This window comes from Pseudorca crassidens, chromosome 13 (genome assembly GCF_039906515.1).
Source record: "Pseudorca crassidens isolate mPseCra1 chromosome 13, mPseCra1.hap1, whole genome shotgun sequence".
Classification (NCBI taxonomy): Eukaryota; Metazoa; Chordata; class Mammalia; order Artiodactyla; family Delphinidae; genus Pseudorca; species Pseudorca crassidens.
This window is the reverse complement of record NC_090308.1, coordinates 16,824,345-16,847,816: the sequence shown is the minus strand read 5'-3', so window position 1 is coordinate 16,847,816 and position 23,472 is coordinate 16,824,345. Positions and strand designations below refer to the sequence as shown.

At 41.0% G+C, this 23,472-nt stretch overlaps 1 protein-coding gene and 1 pseudogene across 10 annotated transcripts in view; both read left to right on the top strand.

Moving 5' to 3' along the window:
- SASH1 (SAM and SH3 domain containing 1) overlaps positions 1 to 23,472 on the top strand; it is a 335,989-nt gene that overhangs the window by 266,868 nt on the left and 45,649 nt on the right. For 8 of the 10 annotated variants that reach the window (XM_067701818.1, XM_067701821.1, XM_067701817.1 and 5 more), the window contains 2 exons: positions 614 to 738; positions 7,884 to 7,985. In XM_067701818.1, coding sequence (XP_067557919.1) covers positions 614 to 738; positions 7,884 to 7,985 — 227 coding nt within the window. The remainder of the gene's footprint in view (positions 1 to 613; positions 739 to 7,883; positions 7,986 to 23,472) is intronic. The other 2 variants (XM_067701816.1, XM_067701825.1) reach the window with 1 other exon arrangement.
- On the top strand, positions 2,124 to 7,877 carry LOC137204459 (lanosterol 14-alpha demethylase-like; annotated as a pseudogene).

Genomic DNA, 23,472 nt, shown 5'->3' with positions numbered 1-23,472 from the left:
CGAAGGAGCCTTGGAGTGCTCGTTCGCTCTAGCCGGGTCTTTTTTTTTTTTTTTTTTTGCGGTACGCGGGCCTCTCACTGTTGTGGTCTCTCTCGTTGCGGAGCACAGGCTCTGGAAGCGCAGGCTTAGCGGCCATGGCTCACGGGCCCAGCCGCTCCGCGGCATGTGGGATCCTCCCGGACCGGGGCACGAACCCGCGTCCCCTGCATCGGCAGGCAGACTCCCACCCACTGCGCCACCAGGGAAGCCCTCTAGCCGGGTCTTTAAATTAGTTCTCTGCCTCACCTGTCACTCCAGACGCCCTGTCAGCCTTCTTCCAAAACTCCTCCACTAGACCCTCCATCACAAAAGCTCTGATCATTTTGAAGGATTTGTTTCCATGGTAACATCCATTTGTTCTTGAAGCTTTTTTCCAAGCGAGATAGGCGCACTGGCTTCCTACAAAGCAGCCCATTCCTGGTCCTGTGGCTCCATCAGTAACAGCGCTAGACGGTGCGCCTGAGTTACGTCCTTCTCTAGTCCTAGATGACAAGCCTTCAAGACTGGCATCCTGTTTTATCTTTTTTATTTTCTTCTTCACCTGTTCCTATTGTTTTTCTTCTTCGATCTCCAGGAGAAGATGTGGGTTATGTTGCCAGCGAGATAACGATGAGCGACGAGGAACGGATTCAGCTGATGATGATGGTCAAGGAAAAGATGATCAGCATCGAAGAAGCGCTTGCTAGGGTAAGAGTGCAGGTGTGTGGTTTTCATTTGTGAGCACTTGACCTCCTGACATTGACATATGTTGGGGGATTGCTACAGACTGAATGCCTCCACCCCAACCCCCCGCCCCCCCCCCCCCGCCAATTCATATATTAAATCCTAATGCCCAAGTCATGTTATTTGGAGGTGAGGCCCTTGGGAAGTGATTAGGTCATGAGGGTGGAGCCCTTATGAAGGGGGTGAGTGACCATGTACAAGAGGCCCCAGTGAGCTCCTTAACCCTCCTCCGCTGCGTGAGGACACATGCTGTCTGTGAACCAGGAAGTGTGTCCTCACCAGACACTAGATCTGCCAGCACCTTGATCTTGGACTTCCCAGCCTCCAGAACTGTGAGAAATTTCTGTTGTTCATAAGCCACCCGGTCTATAGTGGTTGGTTATAGCAGCTCAAACAGACTAGAACAGGGACATCAAAGGGTATGGGAATATACTGATAAGATTGATAATGATAAATTACTAAATAACCACCAAAGAAAAAGTAAATGCAACCATTATAAGCATTAGTTCTGTAAGACGCCTTCAACAAACTGAACTTTGACTAACCTAAAAGTCAGGCTTTATGTGTAAACCTTAAACTTTTGCTTACTTTCATTTCTGAGTAGATATTACAGTTTATTGTGTCATATTTTTTTGCTCTGAGTTAAATTAAGCACTGAAAGAAGCCTAATTAACCTTTAGGACACCGGAGTAGTGTTTGTGATAGCAAGATAGCAATTCTTAAGAGATCTCCTGCTTTGTTGTCACCCAACCAACTGGCTGATTAATTCTTGGATTCTGACTTTGAATACTTGGTTCGGGATGGTGTAGACAAGTCATAAATTAGGCAGGTTTAGAACTTTCAAGTCACTAAGGAATCATTGAATGAGTTATGACTTTCACATTAAGCAGAATCTTGAAGGTCTGAAACCTTGAAACAGTGCCAGACATACTTTAGTTTAATATACCTGACTCTAAACCTCAATAGTTAAAAAAAAAAGTTTGATTTGTTGCTGAGACAATGCTGGAAAAAAAAAAGTGCTTGAGGGGAGTGGGAGGTGGGACCTGTAGTAGGAGACCTGAGGACCAAGGCCTCCACCAGATGCCCATCTGCCAGCTTCTCTCGCTCTGTTCGTTCGGAGGAACAGAGGTGATCTTGCCTCCAGCGTCTCTGGGGGACTGAAGCAGTGCCTGGTGACCACCTATGCCTGCCCTTCACCCTCAGTCTGGTCTCCCTGCTCCACCGTGCCTTCGGCCACCCCGTCCAGCTGCCAGCTAGGGCAAAAAATCCACCAGACATCTCTCCAGTGCCATTCCTTGAGCATGCCATAGCGCTTGAAAAAAGTCCAGCTGAATAGAAAATGCATATGAGAAACACGGACCTGTATTAATTTTACCATGGTAGGCAAGATGTTTACTGACGTTCTGGTGAGTCATGCTGCTGCATTGCTGTTTATAATTGTAAATTTGCAGATCTAAATGCAGAAGATGTCTGCAGGCATCTGACACCATCTGTGTTTGGAAAGGGAGTTGCATAGGATGTATCTAACCCAGTTTTCCTGGGGCAGAAGAAAATGTTAAAAATGTCCTTAACATAGTCAACTTCAGGTAGCACGTTTCTATAATCAAAAAAGAAACAAAGGAATACTTTCAAAGTTGGGGAGAAACCAATTTGTTTGATGCTCTTTCTGAGCTGATAATTTTAACAGCTAGCCATTGTTTACATGGAAAGGAAATCAGAAGTCAACTCTATGAAAAGGTGGCACAGCTGTATGCAGGTTGGATGGAGGTTTTAGCCATGGAGTCTGTCTGTTGCCAGGCTGGCTGCCTTTGCCTAATTTTAGGATGGAGCTCATCAAGACATCAATGATATTTCCTATAAGGCAATCCAGAAACACAGAAAGAAAAAATTGATGACGTTCTCCAAACTTTATTAGATTCTGCACACAAAGGTGGGCGTCCTTTGACAGATGATGAAGTAACAGGGAAGCTTGTTGGTCTGCTCTTGGCAGGGCAACATACATCCTTGGCTACCAGTGTCTGGATGGGCTTCCTTTTAGCCAGAGACAAAACACTTGAAGAAAAATGAAGGATCTCCCTCCTTTAACTTATGATCAGCTCAAGTATCTAAAATTTATTTGATTGCTATATAAAAGAAACATTAAGAGTTAGACCTTCTGTAATGACCATGATAAGAATGGTCCTTCAGGGCATCAGGCATGTGTTTCTCCCACTGTCAGTCAGAGTCTAAAAAGACCCATAGGTATTTAATGCTTTCATGTTACTAAAGAATTATTATAATGTTTCAGGTGGCTGTCTAATTCTGTTTTATAAGACATTCTACAAGAGGTTAAAACATTTACATTTTGAAATTTCTATGTGTTTTTACATTCAGCGTAGCTAAGGAGGAACTTGGAAAATAATGTTAATTAGCTACTCCACTGCACTTTTTGTATTTGAATTTTCTAAAGTTATGCCCCTTCAACAGTTTATTTACATAAACTAGCTAGTAAATATTTGTGGTGTTCAGGGCACTGACTTGCACAGCCCTTGGGGCACATGGAACACAATTCAGAGTTCGTTAGACACTAGTGTACTTTGATATATATTTCAAAGATTCAAACATTTTTTTTTCTTTTACCATAAGTTCACATGCTGCCATTTAGACACAATTAACGTACTGTGATCATTTTACCGTTGTTCAGATGACGTTGCATAGCCTACTGCTCTTCTTTTACGGTGTGAGAAATTCAGTTCTGAAGACTGTGTGTGCAAGATGTTGATGTGGTCCCTGTAAGAAATACTAGGGTTGGTCTTGATTTACCAAGAAGATGTAATAGTTTCTTTTTCTTTGACTTGTTAGGAATACAATAACTTCTGTCCTGATGTGTTCCACGTCGTATTTTTGCAACATTAATGAATTTAAATGAATTAATTAGAAAGTTTGGGGGGAAAAAAAAAAGACCCATATAGAATGTCTAGACCTTAATCCTGATAGGACGACCAGCATCAGGAGAGAAGTTTGCCCGTGTGTCATTTGGAGCTGAGTGTATCCCCCAGTGCGTCGTCGTATTTGGGAAAATTTTGCCTATGTTCAAATGAATACAGTTTGGTCCACTGTGCTTTGTTTATATGAATTTGATCTCACTGCTGAGTATTTTCCCCCTGTGAAGTATACAGCTATGATTCACATTCCTGAAAACCCAGTTGTCAATACAAAGATGAAAATGGCTGCAAAGAAGCAATATGGGAAACACCATTGTCAGCTGCAAAAGCATTTGAAGAGAATGAAGTTTACAAGATAACTCTGTGTACACACTGTGTAATTTAAAAAGACAGCAGCTTAACTTATGATTTTTATATTTTATTAACTGAATAGTTCCATCAAATCCAATGGCATTTCAAACATTTTCTAATGGTTTTATGATGGTTACTTACTCTGTATGCTTTAAGGAGTCCAGCACATTGGTTAAAAAAATCGTTTAGGGGGATCTAGAGTATTAGCGTATTCTAGACAACACCATTTACAGGTGCTAATTTTAAGACTGTTCATAGCTCTTGGTGAGTAAGTTCAGGGTATTCAAGTGTTGGACTAGTTCTGCAAGGTATAGAAAGCCCATGAGACACTTGGAAGCTACAGGTTATTAACTTATCTGGGTAATTTATGTGGCGTATGTGAGATTGGGAGGGTAAGGAATAAAGTCACTTTTAAAGCTTTGCATAAAGGAGAGCAGTATTGTTTTGGTATGATGGCGCTCAGCCATGATGGAGCTATGTTGTTGAAAAATACGTCCTTTGACATTTTAACTGGAAGCAGTGTCTAAGGAAATTGAGAGAGATTTATGACCATGATTTAATAATCATGTTCCCTAAAAAATAATGTATCAATATTGATACTAAACACTTGCTCATGTAATTTGATCTAATTACTAAATATTATGTATTTATCCACCTGATAAATATGTGTTAGGTTCCACAAGGTCATATCTGTGTGGAAGTCCGAAATAAAGTCCTTGTGGGATTTGAAAACAAAAAACTTGATGTTTGTCACTGACTTGACTGTTGTTTTGGGCATGGAGAACTTTTCTTAATGCCAGCTGTCTTACATCAGGTTCCCTAGAAGCAGAGCCTGAGATGTAGATTCTTGTGCACATGATTTATTGAAGAAAAGCTTTCAGAAGAAACCTGTAAGTGAGAGAGGGAAGCAGGAGAGGCAGAGGAAGAAGCTGGATAGAGATGTGATTTCAGGAGAAGTCTAGTCTCCGCCTCAGCCTGATCCCACAGGGAGGGGTGGGGAGCTCGGGAAGGTGAATTGCACGGTAGAGTTTGTCCTGCCAGAGAAAAAGAGGCTGAAAGCTGATTGGGGAGGAGCGAACAGCCTTCTAGGCATCTGTGGGGAGACAACACCTGTCAACCACAGGTAATTCTCCTGAGAAGGGTATGTAGATGTGAGTCCATATCTACAGTAATTGGGAAATCAGAGAACAGTCTTTTAAAGGGAGTCTGGGCATCTGTTATACCAGAGCACAAGATTATGAGCTGAGAACCTATATAAATTACTTCCTCATAGCAGGCATCGTGCATCAATCATAGGAATGTGGACAGCTAGAGAGGCTCATGGAGAGAGTCCATAGGGGAGCAACAAAGTGATTGAGGGTTTTTTTAAATAGGTCTCTTGGGCTGGAATCGGAAAGAATTTATCTCAGAAAAGAACTTATTCACTGTCTTCAAGTATATGAAGGGTTATTAGACAGTACGTCTTGAGGACGTACTGCACAGTGTTTTGTTTTCATCTCTACTGAGGAGAGCATGAAAGAAAATGAATGAAAATCGCAGCTGGAGGGGATTTAGATTAAATATAATAGAAATGTTCTTTATAATAAGTGCTCTTAGAAATGGAAACATTTTAGAATCTCTCTCCATAAAGGTCTTTAAGATAGAATAAGCATTAACCTACTACAGATGGTCATTCCTCTAAGAATCACGTCATAGACTTCCAGTGTGAGAAAACTATGAGACTAGGGAAAATAAGATATGAAGGTAGACAGATGGACAGGCAGACCGACACCCACACCCACACTTTAAAATGTCATTATTTTAAAACTTCCAGAATCAAACTAAAACTCTATAAATTTGCTTTAAAATACACAAGTTTCTCAAATGAACATCGTCAGTTGTCTTTGGGAGCAGAGTGGAATACAAAACTGTGATTATGTAAACAATAACCAGGTTCTTTTCGTTGTAAAATGCACTTTAAAAAATTGTTAGAGATCCTGGTTTTCTTTTTTTTCAATTAGGAAATTAAAAAACAAGGTAAATTTGGATAGAGCACAAATCTGAATCTTTATCAGAAGAAGCACATGGGGAATTCCCTGGCAGTCCAGTGGTTAGGACCCCGCACTCTCCCTGCTGAGGGCCCGGGTTCAATCCCTGGTCGGGGAACTAAGATCCCACAAGCTGTGCAGCCAATAAATAAATAAATGAATTTTTTTAATAAAGAAGAAGAAGCACATGTACTCTTAGGCACCAACGTCAATGATGGAAATGGACGGATAACAAAAGAAAAATATTAGGTCTGTTTATGATTGACTAGTGAGGAATTTGTTTTGTTTTCCTAAAGATGAAGATTTTATTTATTTAGAAAGTAGAGCAGAGACCCTGAGAAAACAAATGATAACACCCTTTTTCAGAGGCAGCTATTTCGATCATACAGGAAGAATAATGCACTTCAGAAACCAATATATCTGGAAAGGAAGAGCATTCTAATATGTCACTTAAATGTATTAGAGAGATTAGAACAATATTAATCCCCCTAATATACTAGAAAGATTAAAATAATATTAAGCACCTGCATAGCAAAAGTTCAAATACCTGGAGTTGATGTGAACTTTGAGCTCTCTTTTATCTGAAACCACAAGGGTGATAATAATACCGTCATAAAAAGTCTGTTGCATGGGTATAGTATACTAAGAGCTCTGCTGCATTATCTTACTTTATTCTGGTAATAGTCCTGTGATATAGTTTATTGTCATCCTGTTTTCCAGGTGAAGGAACTGAGGCACAGAGAGGTTAAGTAATTTGCCCAAGGGCTTCCAGTTATTTGGGAGCCCTTACCTGTTAATCAATACTGTCTGCCTCCCCCTCGTCCATTTCCTGTCACAAGTGTGCACAGAAAAGAACTTCACAGTAGAACTAATGCTTTGGAAAGTTGCTTTTTCCTAGAGGACTGGCATTGCCACGTCCACACAGCTCCAGTGGAAAAGGACAGTCCTGGCACCATCTCCTGGGCTGTCAGGTCAGATTGTATCTGCTTTTTGGTGTCTTGATTCATGGAACATGATTTGATCGATGTCTTAACTTCATATCTAAAAAACTGTTTTATCACAGAATTTTAATGCTGGGACAACTTATTTGTATTACACACAGAGTTAAATTTTTACGTATTTTATGAAAACACACCTGGAAGTTCTCACATTGGCCATTCTGAAAGATCTTTCATCTAATTCTGCTAGGTTAAATTTGTTGATTTTCTATATTTCATTTTGTCCTTCTGTGTTTTTCAAAAAGTGGAAACCTAGTTTTTAAGCCCAAACTTTAAATGTCTCTGAACATATTCTAGACATCTAACTGCTATTTTCCTCTCACCCATAGGATCCCCAATAAATCCCACAACATTTGTTAGGTGATAACATTGAACTGGTAACACGAGGCAGTCTAAGCAAAACAAGCAAGCGATTGTTAAGTCAGTTCCGGGCTTCCACCTCTGCTTTGCTAAAACGTCCTTAGTCTACATATTTTGTCTTCCACAAAGAGAGGTAACCCAAAGGTCAAGCTACAGACAGTTTCTGTTATCGAACTTATAATTGAACTGAGAAAGGTGTTTTGATGTTGGAGAAGGAAAATCAAGGTTCTTTTTGGAACACAGAACACAAAGAGTCTGTTGTGTCTCTTGGTTTGATTTAGATGAAAACCTGCGGGGGGGGGGGGACGTGTTTCTCCTTTCGTTTGGGTGACCCTTGTCTTTGGCTGGCACTTAGTCACCGACAGTGGTGCGAAGAAGGTGCCCAAAGGATTCATTCTGCTGCTTGGTAGACAGCCTTGGCCATCATTTCCATTTCAGTCTTCCATTTCCTCTTGTTGCAGCTCAAGGAGTATGAGGCCCAGCACCGGCAGTCAGCTGCCTTGGACCCTGCTGACTGGCCAGACGGTTCTTACCCACCATTCGAGGGCTCATCAAACTGCAATGTAAGTTTGCTGTCTCTTTGAGCATCTTAACCGCTCCTACTAAAAAGGGACAGCCTACACAATTTGAGCCTTTAGACTTCTTTTTGCAGGCACCAGCTCCCACCTGGATCCGGAAAGAGGTGTCTCTTCAGACGTGTTATTCTTTTCTTTACTTGGTAGCTGGGACAGCGCTATTCATGCTGTTTTTTTGTTTTTTTTTTAAATAGAAGTAAAGTAGACACAACTTAAATTTTACCATTATAAGCATTTTAAATGTTCAATTCAGTGGCCTTAAGTACATACACTTTGCTGTACAACCATCTTCACAACCCACTTCCTGAACTTCTCCATCATCTGAAACAGATATTCCATAACCATTAAACAATAACTCTCCATTCTCTCCTCACCTTCCCCAACTCCTGGCAACCACAGTTTGCTTCCTGTCTCTATGAATTTGACTAGTCCAGGTACTTTATATAAGTAAAATCATACAATATTTTTCCTTCTGTGTCTGGTTTATTTCCCTTAGCACCATGTTTTCAAGACTCGTCCACATAACAGCTATTCTAGAACTTCATTCCTTTTTATGGATGAACAGTATTCCACTGCACATATATACCACATTTTGTTTAATTATTCATCTGTTGTTAGACACTCGGGTGTTTCTCCCTTTTGGCTATTGTGAATATTGCTGTTATGAACATTGGTATACAAGTGTCTGAATCCTTGCTGTCATATCCTTTCCGTATATACGTAGGAGTAGAATTTCTGGATTATACGGTAATTCTATGTTTAACTTTTTGAGGAGCTGCTATACGGTTTTCCACAGTGGCTGTACCATTTTACATTCCTGACAGCTGCCTTCCAGTTTCTCTGCTTCCTCACCGACACTTGTGATTTTCCCATTTTTGATATGTCATCCTGATGGGTATAAAATGATATCATTGTGGTTTAGATTTGATTTCTCTAGTGTCTAATGATGTTTAGCATCTTTTTATGTGCTTGGCCATTTTTATACATTCCTCAGAGAAGTGTTTATCCAAGTTATTTGCCCATTGTTGAATTGGGTTTCTTGTTTTGCTGCTGGTTGTTGAGTTGTAGGAGTTCTTTATAGAGTCTGGATATTAATCCTGTATCAGGTACATGACTTGTAAATATTTTCTCCCATTCTATGAGTTGCCTTTTTACTCTCTTGATAGCGTCCTTTGAGGCAGGAAAGTTTTTAATTTTGAAGTCCAATTTACATTCATTTTCGGTGTCATAACTAAGAAATCATTGCCATATCCATTGTCGTGAAGATTTTCTCCTATATTTTCTTTTAAGAGTTTATAGTTTTAGCTTTTAAGTCTAGATCTGTCACCCATTTTAAGTTAATGTTTGTATATAATATAACATATGGGTCCAACCTCATTCTTTTGTGGGTGGATACCTTGTTTTCCCAGAACCACTTGTTGAAAAGACTGTCCTTTCCCCCATTGAATGGTCTTAGCACCCTTTTTGAAAATTAATTGACCATATATGTGAGGGTTTATTTCTGGTCTCTCTTATTTTATTTCTTTGGTTTATATGTCTTTCCTTTGCAGGCATCATACTGTTTTGATTAAGATAGCTTTATAGTAAGATTTGAAATTGGGAGGTGTGAGCCCTCCAGCTTGGTTCTTCTTTTTCAGATTGTTTTAGCTATTAAGGTCCCTTGAGATTCCATTTGAATTTTAGGATGGGTTTTTCTATTTCTGTGAAAAGTGCCGTGAGATTTTGATAGGGATTTTATTGGACCTGTAGATTGATTTGGGTAGTATTGTCATCTTAACATGAAGTCTTCCGATCTGTGAACACAGCTATTCTTCCATTTATTTATGTCTTCTTGAATTTCTTTCAGCATTGTTTTGTAGTTTTCAGTGTACACGTCTTGTCTCCTTGGTTAAGTTTAATTTTAAGTATTTTATTCTTTTTGATGCTATTATAAAATGAAATTGTTTACTTAATTTCCTTTTTGAATTTTTTATTGTCAGTATATAAAGATGGAACTGATTTTCCTGTGTTGACTTTGTATCCTGCAACTTTGCTGAATTTCTTTATTATCTCTGACAGATGTGTGTGTGTGGGGTGTGGGTGTGGGTATAAAATCTTTAGCGTTTTCTGCATATAAGACTATGTCACCTGTGAATAGAGGCAATTTTTCTTCTTCTTTTCCAGTTTTGATGCCTTGTATTATTCATGCTATTTTAATGTGACCAAAACATTGCTTCTCAGGAGTTCCACCGAGATCGTAGGAATTAGAATTCCAGAATTTCAGATAGACATTTCATGGTGCTATCATCAAACTGCATGGAGTGAGGATGGAGGGAGTTAACCTTTTTCATCTATTATTCAATTTTTTTTTTTTTTTGGTTTTCAAGATTTTGTTTATTTGAGTAGTTTGTAGCTACTGTGCAGTTGTTTTGTTTGTTAGGTCCTCTCTTCCTTAAAGTCTGGAAGCAACTCTACCTCCATTTCCTTAGACTCTTGTTTCCTCTTGTCAGTGTTCCATACAGCCAGTCATCTTTCCAAAACATACCTCTCTTCTTACATTCGTGTGTTTCAGAAAAGCCTGATGGTTTTCCAGTTTTACAAGATAACTTCCAAACTTCTTGGCACACTCAAGACCCTCTGTGATCTGGCCTTAATCAATTTCTCTACTCGCATCTGTCACCCCTTGCTCCAGTAGGTCTCCACTCCATCTGCACTGGACCCTGAATGCCTTACTGATCATACCTTGTAATTTCACACTCTCTGCTTTAATTTCTGCATTTCCTCTACCTAAAATGTCTTTCTGCAAATTTTTCCAGGTAAAAATCTATGCATCTTTCAAGGTGAAGTCCAACTGCCACCTCCTCTGAAACTTTAGCATCCTCAAGTGTATTTTTATAGCTTCCTGCTCTGTGCTTTGTTAAACTAGCTTGCTACATGAAACCTAACAGTTATCCTGGAGTATCAGAATTAATTGTATATATTTCAACCTGCATGGAAATTGTGAGCTCCTTGAGCAAGAAAGGCAGCTGTATTATCTTTGTCTCCAGTGAGTGCCTAACTCAGTGTTCAGCTTGTGTAGCCTGCTTGAGAAATATTCAGTCAACAAACTTGGATTTGAATGGTCATCCTTCCGGGCTGCTTTAAGAGCATGTTTTATGTCTTGAGACTATAGACTTAGTCTTTACACTTCTTTGCATCTAAGTAACAAATGATGGCATATCATTAGTAAACATAACCCTCCCACTCTCTCCTTGTCCCTGATTTCCTGAATCAAACAGCAGATTCCATTGCAGCTAAAATAAACAAACAAATAAACAAAAAACCCAAAGGATTATTAATTTGAAAGCTCTGCTTGGTTTGCTTTTGTGTGGAGGGGACTGAGACGTTACCATTTATAATAATAAATGTGTCATATGCTAGCCAGCAGCATGTCCTGGGACCATGAGGTAATCAAAGGAACCATGTCCATGGTTTTCACTGTGCCTTTTGGGGTCTCTTATCCCCTAGTTCTAACATAATATAAATGTAAATCATGAATCCAAAGAATCATGAAGAATAAATATCGTAACTCAGGACTGATGTGATTCAAACCCAACTCGGGGGAGAACACGTAGCCTCACTTGTCCATAGTGGGTCTTCTAGTGTCCGTCTCACTGGATACTGTCCTGATTAATAGCATCTGAGTCCAGGGAGAGGTTACAAGACTATCCATTCAGAGAAACAGGCCTGTAGTAGAACCTCACATACTTAGATGGTAAGGAGGGAGGCTTATCTCATTTAGGAAAAAGTTACTCTAAATAGAGTACTGTAGGCATTTTGAACAAGCTGCTAAGAAAGTATTATACTAAGTATTGGTTTGTTGAACCCCTTTCAGAGGGTAAATCACAACCATCACCTTGATATCAGCTGACAGAATGAAATGGGTACTTCTTAAAAGCTGGGCATTCGTTCTCTTGAGCCTTTCTTTGTTCACTTAGGAGGCATCTGTGGAGCCTCTGCAGAGCGCTTGCTATGTGCTAGGCTTCACGCTAGGTATCCAGGTTACACAGGTGAAGGAGAGAGAGAGGCCCTGCCCCAGTGGAGTGTACCCTGCAGTGCAGAGGTTAAAATTAGCCTCACACGTGCTCACACAGACTCACGTACATGATTACATTATTAACTCCTTACAAACTGTTTCTTCATGGACGGCTCAAAAATGAACTCAGCCTTTCCTAGTTGGAGGGAGGGCCGGGGGTACGATGTGCTCCTTCCACTTCCGGCACAATCCCAGAGGCTCTAGAATGACTTGTCTTTTCGCTGAACGATGTAGGTGAAGACAGTCTAGTCAGCAGTGGAGTTTGCTGAAGAAAGGCTGTTTACTCTGTAGTTTGCTCGCTGCCTTTGTGCAAACCACCCCCACCCATGTTCAGTCACGCTGTTCGTTACTTCATGCTAATGAACCGTTGGCACCGAAGTTCGCTTGTACTTGATTGGGATCCCGACGTACGTGACACTTGCCCTTCTCACCCTGACTTTAGTCTGTCCCGTGTTTTCCTGGAGACTCAGCAAGAAACTCCATCCAAAATATTCCTTCTCACTGATGCTCCATTTGCCTACTAGCAGGGTAATTAATTTCAGATAATTCCCACTGTGTCCTACTCCAGCTGCCTTGGGTTCGGTGCTTTGATTATCTTTTGTGCGAGGGCCAGGGCTTTTCAGCTTTCTATCGATTCTTTTCTATACTGAGATGCAAATAGCCCACTGGCCATAGTGGGGAATGCCCAGGCCATGGAAGTTGCAGAGATCATAAGGCCTTTGTCACCGGACCTCAATGCCTATATTGATGGCTGTCGTGCTTTAGGGTTTCATTTGCATCGATTCATAGGCTTCCCCCACCCCCAGAACTGGCATTCGATAATTGCATGTTGCTTCACAATAAATCCATATTCACATTCTCAGTTTCCAAGAGTATAAAGTACTAAAGATAGTTACCAGGGGAAGTGAAATATAGCTTTCTCTTTGCCAGAGGGGAATCTGTTCTCTGCCGTTTTTCTGTTGTGAGTGTTAGAGTTTTTAAAAAGAATTTCTGGTTGAGTACTTAACTGGATTCCTTGTTAAACATCTGAACGTTTATTTTAATATTTTTCATTTTATTTTAGTAACTTTTGTTTTCCTTCGCCTCCTGCAGGGGAAAGGTTGTAAGAGTTCTCATTTTAAGCTTTCAGCTTTGTGCATTGAGGTTCAGTTTACCTTCTGATTAAGAAAATGTTTAAAGAAATTGTGCTCTCTGTCTTACTGGGGTTTAAAGTTTTTTTACTCAAGGCGTGCATTTTAGTAAATCATAGTTTTTGTTTTTACAAAAGTGGTAGGTAAGAGTTGGTGATCTGTACCTGAAATACTTGCATTGAACTCTCTTTCCGAAAAATGTCAAATTGTAAATTATTTGATTATGATGCTATTCAAATTATTTTTTTAAATATATAATATATAAAGAAATAGTAAAGCAACAACAAGGACAGTAAAGCACCAGAGTTCTTAGAGTCCATTGCAGACATCCAGTTTGGTCGCGTTCAGTTGTTTCACTTCATACAAACTGTGTTCCAGAAAAAGTTGGAATTATGTTTCTGTATCTGGAGCTCCTTACCAGGGTGAAGCAACTATGGTGAAATGTTTTGTGAAGTGAATTATTTTGTAAATCAAGTCATCGTTTCATAATTGATCACTTTTACATTTGGGGAAATTTAGAGTTGGGAAATATTTGTGCAAAGAGTGCTATGTTATCACTGTGGTGTTATAATAATACCTTACATCTGTATGTGCATCTCTGCATAACCTTTCATTCCAATTCTGAATATAGCTTTGCCACTAACCTGGGGAGCCAGGTGGTTGAACTGTGTCCAGATTTGGGGTAACAAACATACAACATCAGGTGGTCATTTCTTCCACTTTTTACAAAATACTATTTTAAGTGTTTCCCTGATTGAGGACTTTCAAGGTTGCAACTAAAATATCCCCATATTGTTGGCATGATGCAAGACTGTTAAATCTTTTGGGGGCTTTCTAAAATTATAAACCATAAACTTGGCCCTCACCAGCAGATGGTTTTTACTGAGGCTTTTCAGAGTCATTTCACCTACCTCAATTACAGCCATTGTCTTCCAGCCAGAAGATTCAGGTCTGTTATTTTGGAAGAATAGGTTGCTATAGCCTTAGTCTAATCTAGAACTTTCTAAAAGATAGTGTGCTGAAGGCCCAGAGAGCATTCCACGGAGTTACTTTTTTTAGTGGTTCTTGGGGCGAATGGCCTAATTTCTATTACGGCCAAAGAAAAGGTGGACAATTTAATCATTTAATACAGAGTGTGGTCAGAGAACAGAGCTCATGCTTACGGGGTGTTCCTTTCGGGGGCAGACGATGCTTCTGCTTATCCAAGAGACGTCTGTAAATGCAAGGTGCTCTTTTTAGGGTCCAGGACTCTGGGTTGAACCAGATCTTTTAAAACTTGGCTATTCTTAAATATAATTAATAAAGTGAAAATAATTCTCATTTTGAATAGGTTTCTTTTACTAGGGTGAACTTCTAGACAATGCCTATAAGTTAAAATTTATCAGAAGTTTTATTTTTATATTGCAAAGGTTAAAGGAAGATAGCAACCAATATTATTAGCTTTGTTGTTTGGGGAAATCTGATTCCCAAACAACATTGTCATTTTTTTAATGACAATACATGATGAATTTACAGAATTGTCTTCTACCTATAGATAGTACCAGCGATTTTTTTAAAATAAGGTTTTCATATTTTTGCTGACTTTGAGTAAATATTTATTGGATGCATAAACTATGAGAAGATTCACATAGACCTTAGTATTAAAGTTGACATTATAAGTCCAGTAAAGGTATCTTTATGTAAACGGTTGGCCTTCTTTCTACTGTCTTTCTGCTCTTATATTATTGGTTTTATAAGGAAATATAAGAGAGAATAGATTCCAAGCATAAAAATAACTTACATTACTGAATGTAAGTTACTGTTTGCTTTTAATCTTGTTGATAAGCTTTCTTTGAATCTCTCTTCCTAAAGGATTTTTTTTCCTAACAACATACAGGTTTCAGCTGAAAAGGGTTCTCACTGGCAAGGTACGTTTTGATTTGTGGCTAGAAAATGGTTCTGCTTGTTGTAGCTTTAATTCTTATACTAGCTAGGCTTAAATACAGCATGGTTGGATGTGTGCTTTGACTCTTTATTTCTTGAACAGAGGAAGAGCTTTACTCAACTCATTTGACTTCTTTTTTTAAAGATTTATTTATTTATTTGGCTGCGTTGGGTCTTCGTTTCTGTGTGAGGGCTTTCTCTAGTTGCGGCAAGCGGGGGCCACTCTTCATCGCGGTGCACGGGCCTCTCACTGTCGCGGCTTCTCCTGTTGCGGAGCACAGGCTCCAGATGCGCAGGCTCAGTAGTTGTGGCTCACGGGCCCAGTTGCTCTGAGGTATGTGGGATCTTCCCAAGACCAGGGCTTGAACCCGTGTCCCCTGCATTGGCAGGCGGACTCTCAACCACTGCGCCACCAGGGAAGCCCAACTCATTTGACTTCTAATTTGACCAAGAGAAAGAGCAGAAGTATGGCCTAGCGGTAATTTGCCAGAGAGCTTTTTTACCCTCTTTGCTTGGGCTAGCATGTTCATGCCATGCTATGTTTCACTGTGTCAAAAAAAGGAACACTTTTCTAAATCTTTCTAAATATAACTATGGCAAAGATAACTCTTATTGATTCAGGTCTTTTAATGTGTACTTGAAGCCTTGAGATGATTATTCAGACTTTCATAGACACCTTCTACAAATTTCAGTTTTATTTGGCTGGGTGGGAAGAGGAAGCAATATTCCTCTTAATTTTAACAAATGTAATTTTGAAATGAAAATGATAGTAAAATAGAGACATATTAAAATTCTCTTTAGAAGAGTAGACGTAATGATTCTTTTTTTTATAAATTTATTTATTTATTTGGCTGCGTTGTGTCTTCGTTGCTGTGCGAGGGCTTTCTCTAGTTGCGGCAAGCGGGGGCCACTCTTCATCGCGGTGCACAGGCCCTCTCACTGTTGCAGCCTCTCTTGTTGCCGAGCACAAGCTCCAGACGCGCAGGCTCAGTAGTTGTGGCTCACGGGCCTAGTTGCTCCGCGGCATGTGGGATCCTCCCAGACCAGGGCTCAAACCCGTGTCCCCTGCATTAGCAGGCAGATTCTCAACCACTGCACCACCAGGGAAGCCCCGTAATGATTCTTTAGACCTGTAGCTTATGGAGAGACTAGAGACAAAATCAGTCCATTGAAATAACGTGTCACAAAGTCTTGTGAGAAAGATGACTTTTGCTCTCACTGGACATAAGCTGACCAAGAACCACTGCTTAGATGACTTCTTGTCATTTATTCCACACCACCCTCTCTTCCCCAGCCTTGTCCCTGGGAGAAGGGCCAAAGTTTGAGGCGTGTGTTTGCTGTGAGTCCCTTGAGATCATCATCTTTAAACAACGTTAGACAGGAAGGAGGCTCTGGCCTCGGGAAAGCCAGGCGTTTGCCCGGTGAGGGGGCTGGTTTAAGCTCACAGATGTGAGTCAGACTTTGGGTCCAGATCCCAGCTCTGCCACCTATTAGCTCCGCATCTGAGGGCAAGTTGTTTCATCTCTTTGTGCCTCAAAACTTGGGCTGAGGGCTTCCCTGGTGGCGCAGTGGTTGAGAGTCCGCCTGCCAATGCAGGGGACACGGGTTCGTGCCCTGGTCCGGGAAGATCCCACATGCCGCGGAGCGGCTGGGCCCGTGAGCCATGGCCGCTGAGCCTGCGCGTCCGGAGCCTGTGCTCCGCAACGGGAGAGGCCGCAACAGTGAGAGGCCTGCGTACCACAAAAAAAAAAAAAAAAACACCTTGGGCCGAGTGTATCTACCTCACACGGGTGTTGCAAGGATTAAGTGGCACCAAGTAAATACCCAATGAACGCCAGCCTCTATTGCTTTATGTGACGATCTTCTACCTCGCCATTAACTGTCATTCTTAAAATACTGGGGTTCCCGTCAGAAGTTTTATTTTTGTACATGCCATTAACATGGCAGCAGCGCTTCTGCTTTTGCGTATTACGGCAGACAGACTGGAGTTGTCAGAACAAGCTTAATGTAAATACTGTGTGTTTAATTGGTTAAGTTTTTACCAAACACATAATCGGTTTGTTTTCTGTTTCAGAACGTGTAAGTGTCTGTGGGCTTAGAAACGGGTCTGGTATGATTTCAGTTAACATATGTGGCCTTGGGATTACTGTTTGGGAAAAATAAACACTAATTGTATTGAAATTATCTAGGGCCATATAGTGACAATGAGGCCGTCTCATTGAGCATGTGGGTGTGCGCTTCCATGCCTGTTACGTTGGGGGGTGCTCTTACAGCAGGCCCAGAAATAGTTGGAAATTTGGCTCTTTGCACCTGGCAAACCAGCCAGGTATCAGTACACGTCTATCTTCACTGGTTTGTATGGTCACAAGGAGTTGAGGATGCTGCCTGCACACCCTCCTCAACACATCAAGGGCCACGTGAACAAAAGTAAATAACGACAGAATACCCAGATACAATATAATCTGAGGGTTATGTAACCTATTGTTATCATTTTTAAATTTAAGTTAGTTTTCGGGCACATTCTGGTCTGTTCTTTCGTGTTTTTTTTTTTTTTTTTTTTGCGTACGCGGGCCTCTCACTGCTGCGGCCTCTCCCGTTGCGCAGCACAGGCTCCGGACGCGCAGGCCCAGTGGCCACGGCTCACGGGCCCAACCGCTCCGCGGCATGCAGGATCCTCCCGGACCGGAGCACAAACCCATGTCCCCTGCATCAGCAGGCGGACTCCCAACCACAGCGCCACCAGGGAAGCCCCTGTTCCTTCTTTTCTTTTTCTTTTTTTTTTTTTTAAGATTTTACTGTCACCCTCAGCTTCATCTTTCTTTCTTTCTTTTTTAAATTTTTTTGGCCACACTGTGTGGCTTGTGAGATCTTAGTTCCCTGACCAGGGAATGAACCTGGGCCCTCGGCAGAGAGAGCGTGGAGTCCTAACCACTGGACTGCCAGGGACTTCCCTGTTGTTTCTTTTATTAGGTCGAACCACGTGAACTGGAAATATTAGCTTTTGACCTTAAAAATAGCAATCTCATTTGTCCAACCTAATACGTAAATACCAAACAGGATCTACGACACGTACCCTAGCTAGCTGATTATATCTAAATACAGATACTTGTAATATAATATGGGTTAAGGATTGGCATTTAGATTTGCAATGCCAATTTCTTACTTCACTTTTGGGATGAACCTTAGGGAGCTTGGGGTAAGAGAGGATTTCCATTACTTATTTAATGATAGTGATTCATCACATGTTAATTCCTCATTAAATCATTTGCCCTGGTACCAAATCTTATATAATGGATGGGTTAGAGAGAGACCCAGGTCCTATCATGGTTCATGGGTCAGATCCAGACTGAGGGCCGCTTCCAGCCTAAGCCAACTTACTGAAGTCATGGACTGCCCATCACTTGTTCAGAGTCCATTTGAACGGTAAGTCACTATATCAGAACTCTTAGAACTATACCCAGTCATCAAGGACATTCATCTAGAAAGCAATATTTTTTTTTTTTTTCTGTACGTGGGCCTCTCACTGTTGTGGCCTCTCCCGTTGCGGAGCACAGGCTCTGGACGCGCAGGCTCAGTGGCCATGGCTCACGGGCCCAGCCGCTCTGCGGCATGTGGGATCTTCCCGGACCGGGGCACGAACCCGTGTCCCCTGCATCGGCAGGCGGACTCTCAACCACTGCGCCACCAGGGAAGCCCTAGAAAGCACTATTTTAACACAACCAAATTCTAATTCAAATTCTAATTATTCACAGAATAATTTCTGTAGAAATATCCCTTTATCCTCTGCTCTGTCCCTTTTCGTTTCCCTCTTTGTATCACACCCTCTCTCATCCCTGGTTGGTTGTACTATTACTAGTATAATTCTAATAACATTGCATAATTAGTTCCTACAAGGACACTTCTTGCACTGTGCTTTTGAGCCAGAGTGTGGGTGAAAGAATGCCATCTTGAACATTCTTTTACTCATTCATTGTGCAGACATTACCGAGTACCAACTATATGTCAGTCCCTACACACAGGAGTTTATATTTGAGAAGAAGAGACAGACAAGTGGATAGCATGGTTGGGGCCTTAATTGGAATATTTCTACCGAGTGTGTGAAATACGGACAGAAAGTCCATGAAGCCCCAGTGAGGAGAGTGTGGAAAGGCCAGTGAAGGTGACTGAAACTGAGCAAGGGTTCCCCAGGAGGAGGAAGAGAAACCTGTTAGGTAGACGGAGCAGCAAGGCCAATGGCTTACGTGAATAGGTGGGTGAATCTTCAGACTTGGGTCATACGGGAAAATGGATTTAAATAATAAAGTTTTTCTCAGTATCAATATTTTGACTAATACGGTATTGCTTCTTTTCTTTGCTCATTCTTATTTATAAATTGGCTCTGTAATAGGTGGTTTGGTTCCTTATGACTGCAATTTGTTTTGTTTTTAATTGAAGTATAGTTGATTTATAAAGTTATTTTCAGTTAGTTTCAGGTGTACAGCAAAGTGATTCAGTTACACACACACACACACACACACACATTTTCAGATTCTTTTCCCTTATAGCTTATTATAAGGTATTGAATATAGATCCCTGTGCTATACAGTAGGTCCTTGTTGGTTATCTGTTTTATACCTAGTAGTGTGTATCTGTTAATCCCAAACTCCTGATTTATCACCCCCACCCCTTTCCTCTTTGGTAACAATAAGTTTGTTTTCTGTGTCTGTGATTCGTTTCTGTTTTGTAAATAAGTTCATTTGTATCATTTTTTAAGATTCTACATATAAGTGATATCATATGATATTTGTCTTTTTCTGTCTGACTTACTTCACTTAATATGATAATTTCTAGGTCCATCCATGTTGCTGCAAATGGCATTATTTCATTCTTTTTTATGGCTGAGTAGTATTCCACAGTGTGCATGCCTATATATATATATATATATATATGCCACATCTTCTTTAACTGTTCCTCTGTCAATGGACATTTATGTTGCTTCCATATATGATTGCAGTTTTAAAATTTATATCATTCTTGTTTTTCATCTTGTCTTTGAGGTCTCATTTAATTGAATTCATGTTCTTCTTTAATTATTTTATAGAGAGAAGCAACTGTTAGGAATTGCTTCCTGTTCCTTGAGTTATATTTTCTTCTGATAGAGAGATGGGATCAAAAGATAGAATCATTGTGTTTGTCCATGCCTTTTCTCTCTCTCTCTCTCTCTCTCTTTTTTTCCCCTTGTTATAGTTTGTTTGAGTAGTTCTCATGCATTTCTTTTCACTTTGATCATGCTTGGGTAACTCAGGTCACATTTTCTGTTTGTGCTGATATAATGAGGATTTCTTTTTGACCTGTTTGCCGTGCTGTCAGACAGTGGAGTGTTTTCCTTCCTTTGTCTTGTGACCCATTCATGTTTGCTGTTGCTGTAGCCTAACGTAATAGCTGGGGAGGTGGGAAAACCCAGCTGAGGTGGAATGTGGTCTTCGTTGGGATACCGGGGCTCGGCTTTCTCTCTCCTAAGTTTGTTAAATGTGCTGCGTCACTGTTCACGTTGCTTGCTTAAGGGTGGGGAATGGGCACACCAGAGCCGGGCTGTCTTTAATTTATTCCTCCGATTCCTGGTGAATTTCTAGAGGCTTCATTTCAATCAGGATCAGCCTGACCATTGACTTTCCATCTTTTCACTCATTACTCTCCTGAAGCAATTTCCGCTGCTCTTAGATCCGAAAAAGATAAAGAAGGCCACACACTTTGCTTCCTTTTCTGTGGGTCTTCAGGAATTTTTTTCTTAGCTTGATCAAGGAGTTCTAAAGTTTAATATATTAGGTTATATACTTTTGTTTGGATGCCCTTGGTGGAGTATTTTTGCCAGTTTTCAGTAATTGTGTTTTGTAGGACACTGTTGCTCATTTTGTTAGTTGTGGGAAGGATATGCTGTGGTTTAGTTTTCAGCAGTCATCATGACCTGATTGTTTTGCCAGTTAGATGACCACAAACAATTTTTCTAGCTCTAATTGATTCATTTTCTAAGCCAGTGAATCAACTGGGGCCTTCTGATCACAGCCATCAGGCTAATGTGTTATTCTTTGTGTTTATAGAGACACAAAAACAAGCTAAGCTGTCTTCTGTTTGGAAGTAAATTTGCTTATTATTCATTCTACAAACATAAGGAGAAGTGTGTTAAGGCCACACATAGATAGATCGTGACTCTGGGAGGTACCTTCGGCCCATCTGCCTCCGTCTTCAACAGATGCCCGTGCTGCTCAGTAGCCTCAGTTTGGGTTGGAGGGAAGAACTCGGTGTCCGCACCTTCCCTCCGTTGCCTTGCAGGCTCCATCGGTTCTCTGTATTCCTCCATCGTCATGTGCCTAGGCAAGGTTGTTTGGCGGCCTTGTCCAAGAAGTCATCGGGCCTGATCCATGAATCAGTCAGTCTAACATGCCATAAAAGTAATGTGACTTTGCAAACACCACCCAGTCTCTTGGGAGACGTAGCGCTTCTGGGATGAAAACTTCCATCAGCTCCAGAAACTAGAGCCTCAAAAGCATATGTAATTGCCCTACTTGGCAGTCCTGTTCTGAATCATCCTTTTTCCATGGCACGGGCTATGTGAGAATCGAATACACTTGGGAATGAGGGGGGTTGGTGTTTTGCTTTAGTCGTCAGTGTGCCTGACACCATAGATTTGTTTTGGGTAACACTCCCCCACTCTTTACAGAGGCACCTGTAGAGTTAGTTGTTGACTACCTTCCCCTAACTTCTTTTTTATCTCAACTCACCTATTTTATATGACCAGCGGGGTTCTCTGACCTATGGGCAGGGTGACATCATCTCAAGCAGTAAAATCTGTAAAAAAGATTTTTACAGAGTGAAGGGGAAGTCGGTTCTTTTTCCTCCACTTAACCTCTCACCTCCCCCAACTCCTTTCAGGAGAAGGAAAGGCATTTTCTCTGCTTCGTGGAAACTTGCAGAATTGGGACGAGTGTGCTTACTTGTTATTCAAGTCTCCCTAGACGTGGCTGTAGGACTCCTGAGGTCTTATATTTTCTCATTCCTTATAGGGAAAGTAGCAACATTATTTGGGGGTGATTAAAAGCAGTTCAGAGTTCATGAGTTTTAAGAAAAAGAATAGAGTTTCTTGTGGAATGTAGCATCCCTTTGCTGTTCCTTTGGTTTTGTAGTTAGTTTTTTAAACAGTTTCTTTAAGTGAATTAAGTGCTGACAAGCCTTTTCCTATAGGGGATGGTAACATTACCTCAAATTCTCACATACTTTTTACAAGTATGAGTATCATGTAATTATCTTCTCCTCCTCCTTCTTCTTCAAATCTGGTGACAACTAGTTAATTTTGAAAGTGCCAGAGAGATTATTTCAGTGTTACACTGTACCTCTGGGAGAAGAATGGAATTTCATCTTTTTTTCCATATGCTGACAAAAATCTCCTAATTTCAGAGGGCAATGATGTCACCAGCTAATGAGCAAAATATTTCTTACTAAACAGATGAGTCCTCCCCTGACTCCTTTGTGAAATAAGGGAAAAAAACCCACAGTGTGTTTCATAGTTGATATAGTTACTGCATTCATAAACACTTTTTAAAGTAATTCTAACTTCTTCAAAGAGTGAAACAAATTTTTCTCTAAACACAAAGAATCACACATTAACCTGATGGCTGTGATCGGGAGGCCCCGGCCACAGCCGGACAGGGATGCCTGGTAGCTGATCTTGAACGTACCCAGCCGGAGCCAATAAGCTGCCCCCAAGGTAGGGAGTGACCTTGAATGCATCACTTCTTGGACCAGTGGAGGGAGATCAGGCATGTTGGAGAGATTATGAAATCAAGCTTGGAGAAGAGGAGGGCCGTGAAGCTGTTGTTGATTGGTGTCACATGCTGTTTATAAGGGCGGCAGCAGCAGCTGAACTCTTCTCTGACCGTCCAGATAGGCAGGCATCTAAGGTCAGCAGGAGCCATGTAAACACGGGACTTCTGGGCTCACATAGGGACACGGAAATGCCCCCAAAGCCATGGCAAGTGCCCGTCCCCTCACTGAAGCATGTCTCAGTTTCCCCAGCCAGAGGTGATTTCACCCACTTCTGAATCCCTCTAGCTCTTTGTTCCTCTTACCCATTTATCACAGTTGACTTACATTAATCATATTTCTGAACTTCTCTTGGGGCATCTCTACCCCCAGACTTCTAGATTATAAGCTTTGTAAGTCCAGGTGAAGCCACCTTACTCACATTGCTATTCCTGCTTCTTCCTAATGCCTCGAATCAGTACATCCCTCCATTGATTTCAATCAGGAAGTATCTATTTATCGCAGATATAGATATGATCTTTAATTGTCTCATTGGGAAAGAATATTGTAATGTTCAGTGTTGGCAGTTGTG